The sequence below is a fragment of the Ceratina calcarata genome, unplaced genomic scaffold, assembly GCF_001652005.2.
Source record: "Ceratina calcarata isolate Rehan_Ccalc_2016 unplaced genomic scaffold, ASM165200v1 scaffold478.2, whole genome shotgun sequence".
Classification (NCBI taxonomy): domain Eukaryota; kingdom Metazoa; phylum Arthropoda; class Insecta; order Hymenoptera; family Apidae; genus Ceratina; species Ceratina calcarata.
Window position 1 is genome coordinate 82,582 of NW_017172008.1, and position 10,182 is coordinate 92,763.

Here is a 10,182-nt window from a genome sequence, read left to right on the forward strand (position 1 = left end):
CGGCAGACTACGCGGAAAAGAAGCGAGAGCGGCGGCCGGCATCGAGGGAAATTAGTGTCAGTTCGGTTGTCGCCGCGAGAAGTAGAGGAAAGCCCCCGAACAACCCCGACGTTATTTTTGTTCCTTTCCGTCTTCCCGCCGGGTCGTGGGGAGCATCGAGGTGTGCACATGGTCGAGGTGCAACAGTTGCGCGACCCCTTGGAGGGGGAACCGAACTGCAACCCTTATTCAACGACTAGCAGCCCCTCACCCCTGATCGCTAGCTTCACTAGCTTCAGACTTTCCTCGGAAAGATGCAGGAACAGATTCAATCGGAAGCTGAAGGGTGACGGTAAAGATCGCGCGAATATCTAATAATCTGCTCGGAACGGAAGGATTCCTGATTTTTAATTATAATATCGGTAGCAATATTTTACGATGAGATATTTTACATCTTGTCAGAACGTTAAGAAATAGAGAAAAAAAGCAGCTGGACTATTTTGTGTGTATTGATTTCATAATTGTACACTGGGTATAAAATTTTAAATGAATTGTATTAAAGATTTTTGTAAATAACTAATGCGTCAATGAGAGCAGTCGAAATTTGTTTTAATCGTAAAATAATCACGGAAGTCTGATAAGAGCTGTAATTTAAGTCATTTATGACTAAGCTTCTATTTTATATGATGTCTCACAAACGAATTTCCTGAATTGATTGAAGTGAGATTAATATTTTAATAAGATTGAGATTCCTCGGGTTCCAAGTGGATTTGTAAATATTCGGGCGGGATGTACGTTAGAAAAATGTATCGATCGGATTAGGTTCGCCGGTGGTGCTCGAGAAAGTTAGCAAAGCCAAAGTTGCAAAGAAAACGAAGCTGAAGACGATCAAGCAGAGAACCGCGGTGCCACACATGAGCAAAGGCTCACTGGCCGGGAAAGTTTGGGAGACCTTCGCCGCTGTGAGAAAGACGCGTGAGCCGAGCGAGATCATAGAAACGGCTTTGATCGTCGGTTTGGATCGTCTAAACGTATCGACGTGTTGTGATAACTCGAACGACAGTGCTTTATATAATGAAAACGATTCCTCGAGCAAGTTTGACGACACCGAAGCGAAGAGAATCGCAGCCGTGCAGAAAGAGACAGGTTTGTTTCAACGATTCCCGTTTCGCAGTGATTAAATGGATGAGACGTGGAGAGAAAAGATCGGAAGTCAACATTGTACTATATAAGATTCGAGGCGTCGTACTTTATTCAGTTTAATTTTGAAGAAATCCAATTAGTTATTGAAGATTTTCGCAAACCCATATTTAAAAGTTTTCATCGCTGCAGAGAACTTCGAGAACAGATTAAATTCTTATTAGTTATATCGGAGTTCGACATTCTCGAGAGTGATATGCTTCTTCATAATGAAGTTGCGACGTGCAAAGTTAAAAAGGAGATTCAATGGACTTTAACGACCCACTCGATGGAAATTTTCTTGCCGTCTGTTACTTGCCAGATACGTTCATAAATTTTCGCTTCTATGAGACTAGACAGAATGTACGTCGGCGTCTTTTCGTGGATCTCGTTGAGTATCGCTCTATGTCTACATTATTCTGACTGTATGTATATCTCATAAACAGAGCCTTTCGCTTATACAAATACTTGTATGTCTAGACAAAATTAGATCAGAACGTACTGGAAATTGCACGTAGGAGCCATAGCTGAATTGTAAATCGCACCCTCGCACTTCTGTTTACTATACATACATCCGTCTTTTAGAGTATATTCTTTGAGGATTTTTATGAGTATCTTTCAGGCTTGAATCCGTTTATTCATCTTCTAAGATATTCCCTCCAATGTCAATCTCAGTGTGTAACAACATTTGTAAACCGCGAGGTTTACTGACATGAGTATATTTGAAAATATGATAAGTTCTTCCAATACGTATTTCGATCTAATGACTTTCGCTTCTCGTTATCGATTTTATTACTAACTGTATTGATAACTGTTGTTTCAATGATTATACGCGAAGAATGCATCAGAGATGAGAGGAAGGAAAATAAGATAGACATAGCGCGACGCGAACGAGCGCAGACGGCAACGACAACAACGAAGGAAGAAAATGGGAAGGAGGGGCCCAGAAAACGGTTTCCGGCCTCTGCGACACGCGCCTACATTGCCCTATCTAAAAATACTCAAGACTTAAGCTTTTCCCTCGTTGCATCCCCTCGGCATACCTCTACCTACCCTTGCCGATCTATAACTATCTGTCTGCTAAACGGGGTTCAAGAGCATCAATTCTTTTTACGATGATATTTTTAGGCGGTACCAACCTTCATTGGATATTTGTTCAGTCACTCAATTTCTTTTCCAGTCAGCGAAACGTCGGATTCGTCTTGTGGTCTTTGATGAAATCACTGACGATTCTGCCATGATCGCATTGTATATTTCCGCTGGATAGGTCCCGACTCTTTACGCGGTTAACGATGATAAATCAATGAATTTTTAGATAATTTAGAAGCTGGCGAGATATGTGACACAGAGAAGCCGGTAAACGTTCGCATTGTTGGGTATTAAATTAGTAGACGATAGCCTTTAGCCCTGACAGTATTATCGGATAATCGTTTATTTTCGTTTACACCAAGCGAATAAGTAATATTCTTGAAACAGTTGAAAAATTTCAAATAATACTAATATAAAAGTAACACTATGACTTCTTGTTATCTAATTGAATTTACGTAGTCAGGAAATGACGTTATTATGTTGGTTTGATCGATTTATTATGCATTCTAGATGTAATAACTCGATTTTGATTTGTGTATTTGCTCAGCTCAAGATTAATGTAACTACCTTATTCGCGCGCGCAGTCTCGCGATCTGCTTTTACTGACTCGCATTCCTTACCTGATAAGCCCCCGCATGAGTCTCCAATAGTTGGAGAAATGCCAGACATGTTAATTCGATGCTCGGCTCGCATCAAATAAACGAATTGAATCGAGATAGGTATTCGCTTCATTTCCATTATACCCGCGATCGGACTGACTCTGACCGCAGTACATGAATTTCAGAACAAGATTACTCATGCCTATTCGTTGGACATATCCTAATTACATTCGCGTCGTTTCTAGAAAATGAAGAAACCTGTTCTTGTTCAATTTTCTTAATTGCGAAAGTTCGACATTTCAAATAAAACATTCAACGATTCTGATTACATTCCCAGTTTACGTTCATATCACGACTTCAAATATTTCTGTATCATGAGTCAGTCGATCAATCTTCCTTCCTGGTTTGCGAAGAACTTAGCCCGTTTCTCGAATCGCTTTCAAAATATTTTCCCGTTTTTCCTTAGAGTTGTACCATGAAATAAATACTGCTCCGTGGTAAAAATACGCGATTTACGCATTATTTGTATTTCATTTGTACCTTTGCTTGCTCTTTATAAATTGTCTACGTCTCGAAAGAACATTCTGTCTGAGGAGGAAAAATAAGCGTAGAGAAGCGTAGTATCGAAAATCGATAGGCTACGCCTGCAGCACACCTGCGATGGCCTTTTTTTGTGGTGCATTCGTGCGAATCAAAATAATTTAACTGCGCGACGTCGATTGCACTATGCACTATTTTTTCACCTTGTTGGAGTTTTTCATGCCGCCGCGAAGAACAAAGACGCCGTAACGCGTATTGAAAACGGCAGTTCGATTCTTCTGATGACTATCTTGAAATTATACAACGAGATCAATGTCCTAAATGTTAATGAAAATGTTAATTTTTATGTGCGATGCGTAAGGTATAAGTAGTAAAGAATGATATGGCAAATATTATAATTATTAATGAATGCGTTCGTTTGTTTCATGTTTTCAGGAGAACATCGCGGGGGCGGCATAGCCGGAAACGCGCGTAGTAGTAGCGAAAGAGGACGCATTTCCGCTTACAGTGGAGTCCCCGATCACGCCGATAATATGGACAATCCTTCCTCGCGGGAAGATATTTCTGAAATGTATGTTCTTCGTATTTGCATGATACCACGTAAAGGAATATTTCCTTTGAACCGCACCAATCTAGCTCTCTCAGTTCCTATATTGAAACCGTATACTTACATTTCCTGCATCTCAGAACGATTTGTCATATCCAGATTGTTCCGTTGAAAAATTCATCATGTTCACGTCTTATCAATTTGAAGATTTTATTTCTAAGATTAGAAGAGATTGAATTTTACTAATAGATAGCCAGAAAAGTTCTTCATTTCATTTATCACAGTCGCTTAGCCCAGGTTTCAGTTATAGATATTAATTTACGCTTTTATTAATTACGATTACTTAGGGTGCAGCAAAATATTTCCAGTAAGCCAAAGACGTCAAACATAAACAGGTCTGAAAGTTACAAGGAGCGGATACACCACAAGGTAAGAATTCAAGAACTGTGCATCTATACTTATGTTGCGTGCATGAATATATGTTTTATCAAATTGTTTGAACGTTGCGTGGAGCTAGATGATTCGACGAACAAATTAAAATTTCGAGATACATACCTACACTACGAGAAATGTAGGCCGGGCCTCGGGATATTTATTTTTGCGTAAATTCCAACGAAATGAAACTTCGCGCCGGGATAATTTCATTTAGCATTTACCATTGATATTCGCCGCTGTGCATCATTCCGTCTGTTCTCATTGCAGCGACAGCTACGAGAAAAGAGGAAGACCAGCGATCCGAATCTGTCCAAAACTAAGTGAGTACATTTTTCATTTAATTAAATATAATTTTGTCAGTGAACACAGTGTCAGGGAAATTTGTTTCACATCAACAACCAAGATCAATGTCCTAAATGTTAATGAAAATGTTAATTTTTATGTGCGATGCGTAAGGTATAAGTAGTAAAGAATGATATGGCAAATATTATAATTATTAATGAATGCGTTCGTTTGTTTCATGTTTTCAGGAGAACATCGCGGGGGCGGCATAGCCGGAAACGCGCGTAGTAGTAGCGAAAGAGGACGCATTTCCGCTTACAGTGGAGTCCCCGATCACGCCGATAATATGGACAATCCTTCCTCGCGGGAAGATATTTCTGAAATGTATGTTCTTCGTATTTGCATGATACCACGTAAAGGAATATTTCCTTTGAACCGCACCAATCTAGCTCTCTCAGTTCCTATATTGAAACCGTATACTTACATTTCCTGCATCTCAGAACGATTTGTCATATCCAGATTGTTCCGTTGAAAAATTCATCATGTTCACGTCTTATCAATTTGAAGATTTTATTTCTAAGATTAGAAGAGATTGAATTTTACTAATAGATAGCCAGAAAAGTTCTTCATTTCATTTATCACAGTCGCTTAGCCCAGGTTTCAGTTATAGATATTAATTTACGCTTTTATTAATTACGATTACTTAGGGTGCAGCAAAATATTTCCAGTAAGCCAAAGACGTCAAACATAAACAGGTCTGAAAGTTACAAGGAGCGGATACACCACAAGGTAAGAATTCAAGAACTGTGCATCTATACTTATGTTGCGTGCATGAATATATGTTTTATCAAATTGTTTGAACGTTGCGTGGAGCTAGATGATTCGACGAACAAATTAAAATTTCGAGATACATACCTACACTACGAGAAATGTAGGCCGGGCCTCGGGATATTTATTTTTGCGTAAATTCCAACGAAATGAAACTTCGCGCCGGGATAATTTCATTTAGCATTTACCATTGATATTCGCCGCTGTGCATCATTCCGTCTGTTCTCATTGCAGCGACAGCTACGAGAAAAGAGGAAGACCAGCGATCCGAATCTGTCCAAAACTAAGTGAGTACATTTTTCATTTAATTAAATATAATTTTGTCAGTGAACACAGTGTCAGGGAAATTTGTTTCACATCAACAACCAATTTTTATGTATATTTGTACGTTTGCAATTTAACTTTGGAAAATCGTGCGAATGTTGTTCAATACGGTAGTCATTTTTGTATCGATGCGAAGCTACAGACTATTTAAACTGCTTCGCGAAACTGTCACTGTTGCTTTATTACGCAATTGTATAATTGCCAAAATAGAAACGCGTTACGAGAATCGACACTATTTTCAAACTGATTTGGATTTCACGCCGATGCCTGGCTGCGAATTAACAAAAAAGTATTCTCCGAGAAACGTGAGTTCACTGTACACTATTTCGCTTTGCGTCTATTTATAAATTCGTAAAGTATAACAGTATCAATCGATGGAATGATATAAGGAACTTGTACCATGCCGTTTCGAATTCTATTCTTAAATGCAGGAAATCTGTTGAAACGAAGTCGTTGAAGTCAATACGTAAAAAGCGAGATTTATTCATCTAGAAATATTTATTTCCTTAATTATACTAAAAATATTCTTTTTCTTCCTTATTGGATATATTCAAATTGACGTTCGCCGGAAATTTATTTTTAAAAGATGATGATGTATAAGTTTGCTCAGTTTCTCGAGGAAAACATTTAACGGTGATAAAATTACGTATACAAAGATTGCACCGTTTTCGTTGCATACTGAGCCATGAACCAACCTTGAGCCATCATCATTTGGCGTTGCAGTTTTCACGCGCGCGCCTGGAACGAATAAATATAGGGTACACATATCCGAAAAGCGTTAGTGCCACATAAATAAGGAAACGGACATCATTAACGGGCGCGTCATTCACGTCCCTTGTCGATATCCGATGAACTAGGAAACATTCGATTTATTTAGTCACGAATAATAATGGCTCACTTATATGTCTATAAAAGTTCAATTAGTTGTTTTACTTTAACTTATGATTGTTAATAGTTTTTGGACGGACGAAATTCGTGGCGTTTGATCCCCTTAAATATACTAAATTTCATGGCGTTTTCTCTGAGTGCGTTCAGTCGACCGTTATTCGGAAATCAGCTGGAACGTCTATTCCCGGCTTTTATTCGGCCCTGGAATTCTTTGGGCACACCGTGTATAGATTTTTGGCAGGGTCCTCCGGTTCTTAGCCGGCGACTTTGCGCTTTAGATCCGTGTCCACGTGCAAACGGCGCAGACTCGACCGACCGTTCCTCTTCCTCTGGCGAAGGTGTGTATGGCAGCCAGAAGGCCTTCAGTCTGACGTTAAACGTTCAATTCCGCGGATGGACTATTGCGTCGCTTCGACGGTACGATACACCCACGCGTTCGCCCGAAACCCGTCGAACTCCGTTCCGGCAGCGTCGTTTCTCGATTTCCTCTTGTCCGCCGGTCACTTCCGCCGCGCCGGACAGCGGCAGTGCCGCTCGTCTTCTTCGTAAACCGGCCCGTTCGACTCTTCAGGGGTGATGATCGATTCATTCTTCACCCGTTATCGCGAATCGATCGAACGTTCTGATTTCTTGTTCCGAATCTTTCTGTACATGAGTTAAACGGTAGACAAGTGATCGGGATAATTTGCTTGAGTTAATACGATTAATTCGATCGGATTCATAGCCAATGGCAAAGAAACAGTCGTGGTCAAAATTCGGTTTTTATTAATTCGAGGATAAACAGATGATCGTGAAAAGTTGGCAGTGTTTAAATACAGAACGACCCGGATTGAAATGTTGCAACAGATGAAGCTGATGTTTACTTTGGAGGTTCGATTCGTTTAGGGATATTCAGAGTAAATTTTAAAGTCTTCGATCTCTTTGAATAAATCCGAAACTAGAAATATTCCATGTTTCTCAGTGGTGATTTCAATGCCTTTTGCACGGACATCGAATTTAGTCAAAGTCTCTGGAAATTAATTTCAAGCGTGCATCGGCATTTATAAACATTGCGGACGGGCGAGCACCCAGTTCAACGATACATGTAATTTTTCATGGAATAAGGCTCTTGATTGATGTTGTGTGGAACATTTAATTCGCAGCGAGATAAAAATATTTAAATTAGCATGATTAAAGGAAGTTGGAATTATTCGTAAGCGACGCATCTGGATGTGACTCGTTTTAACCGCGTGCACCATACTCTGTCCATTACGTGATCGCATCGCGTTTTAAACTGCTTAATCGTAATTTCAATAATATTTTATCGAAATGTTCTGTAACAAGAGACGAAGAATAGATTGTTCGAAAGATTCACAGTAATAATCGATTTAATAAAGAGCGCCTGCTACAATTCTTGTTACTTTGCAAGCGAATATAAATCTATATAATCTCTGTTTATGTATCATTCCCAAAATGTTTTGTCTGCTACTTAATTTCAGTCAGTGTACTATGAGAAGCAGCGTCGTCTGATTATTCTCACATAAAATGTACAATACGTGTTATCCCGTCGAGGTACTCACAATACGGTTTCCAGTTTCCTACGGTTCATTATTAGCCAACAATGGAATCGTCGAAATCATTAATTCGTAATTAGCTGTATTCTCGCATGTCTAGTTGGTTTATTCAAAATCGAATCGGAGAAACGAGTGAATGAATAAAGTCGCCTGTCACGAGTCGTTTGTCAGCCGGCGACAAGAATAGGTGCAACCGAGCGATTTTCCACCGATGATGTTGCGTCAATGAACGTGATAATGCGCACGTGATATCCGCACGATAAAAATAATCTAGTCTCGATGTTCACCAGAAAGCAAAAAAAGCTATGCCTATTCTTATAATTGTAGAAATATTAACTTGTTCAACATCTTTCATTTTTAACTGATAGAATATGAAATTAAGCACATAACGTAGATAAATAAATAACGAGTCCAAGTAGTTTCATCAGTGTCGCGGGTTTATTTCGAGGAAAATCGCGAATAACAATAACTTGGCGATATCATTAATAAAGATCAAGCCGCGCGGGTGTACGCGTTTTCTCTGGTAAAAATACATGTGTACAGGCAGGGTCCGCGGCTAATGCGTTGGTGATTTAATGATTCGGGCCGCAAGAAATGTAAAGCGCCTTGTAAGCACGCGTCGAGAATAGGAATGTTATAAATCTCTGCGGAGGAGAAGGCGAAATGTTCCCATAATTTTTCGAGAAATTAATTGACTGCGGTTGTTCATGAAGCGAGGAAATCTTCGTGCGTGTGTAAAAATAATATTTGAAGATAATAGCAGACTCTCGATTAAAATTGGACCTTTTTATGACTATTGGACAGGGGTTGTAGACGTTGGATTCTCATTTGGCCACGTACATTACAGTTAATTACTATTTTATGAGTCTGTCGTTTATAGAGAAACGACACCTCTTGTTTCCCATCGGCCAAGTTCTCCTCATTGATCTTATCGAATTACGTTCATGAAATATTAAAAAGTTATAAAGTAAATTATTATCTCTTTACTAAGTATAATTATCATATCATTTTAGTCAGAACTTTGTATATGCTAAGAGATCTTATTAATATCCTGAAAGCTATTAGTTAATTGCTCTTATTTTGGTATCTCTTTAAGCGGAACAGGTAATTTACTCTCCTTATGTCGCACGTACATTTTTAGTGATGTCGTTAATATCTCGCGGCTATTAGTACGATTCGCATGAATTAGCTGGCTAATGCATTTGGTTTTAAAAAGATCGATGCGTATAAATGGGGAGGAAAAAGAAAGTGATCCGTTTTGTATCGATCCGGCGTTCCAGTAGTAACGCGTGTGCACGCTTCTAATCGGGAAGTAGAGTGATATCAGTCTCATCCTTTATTTCTTATGCAATCCATAATTCTCGAATTTATATCATCTATGAGAGAAATATTGGCTGACATGAGTTTTAAGCTAGGAGAAAGCTCGGTTTGGTGTATCCTTTAGGAAATTTCATTGAGTAAACGTTTGTTAAAGGAGGTGTCAGCGTACGAGACATAGAACTACGTCGATTTTTTTTTAACTCTTCGGAAGAATACAGGTACCATTGATGGCGACGTACGACTGTATGCACAAGGCAGTGTACTATGTATCAACCGCACGAGTCGATGTCGCTTCTATATCTAGGGGGGTTGATTAAAGTGATGAAGGAGCGGCTTCGATGAGACTTAGCTTGATCGACGTCGATTAAGTTCTCGTTTATACTCGGTACACCTTGCCGGCCGTGCTATTCGATTACTTCAGATAAATGGGAAACTTGGAAAATCCGGGAAATAAATGCGCGACTGTTTGGAAACAAACCGACGAGTTTAAGTATGTATTAGCTATACTGTCAATCCCAAAAGTTTATGTACCTTATAAAAATGCATTTCCTATAATTAAAAAGAAATCAGACGACGGAAGAATAATGCTAATAAGAAATAGCTACGTGCTAAAAAGTAT

The 10,182-nt window shown here is 39.2% G+C and overlaps 1 protein-coding gene across 6 annotated transcripts in view; it reads left to right on the forward strand.

The window, feature by feature from the left end:
- The window catches only part of RhoGEF2 (Rho guanine nucleotide exchange factor 2), a 32,056-nt gene that overhangs the window by 15,212 nt on the left and 6,662 nt on the right, over positions 1-10,182 (forward strand). For all 6 annotated transcript variants that reach the window (XM_018028867.2, XM_018028868.2, XM_018028866.2 and 3 more), the window contains 3 exons: positions 3,822-3,957; positions 4,281-4,362; positions 4,636-4,688. In XM_018028867.2, coding sequence (XP_017884356.1) covers positions 3,822-3,957; positions 4,281-4,362; positions 4,636-4,688 — 271 coding nt within the window. The remainder of the gene's footprint in view (positions 1-3,821; positions 3,958-4,280; positions 4,363-4,635; positions 4,689-10,182) is intronic.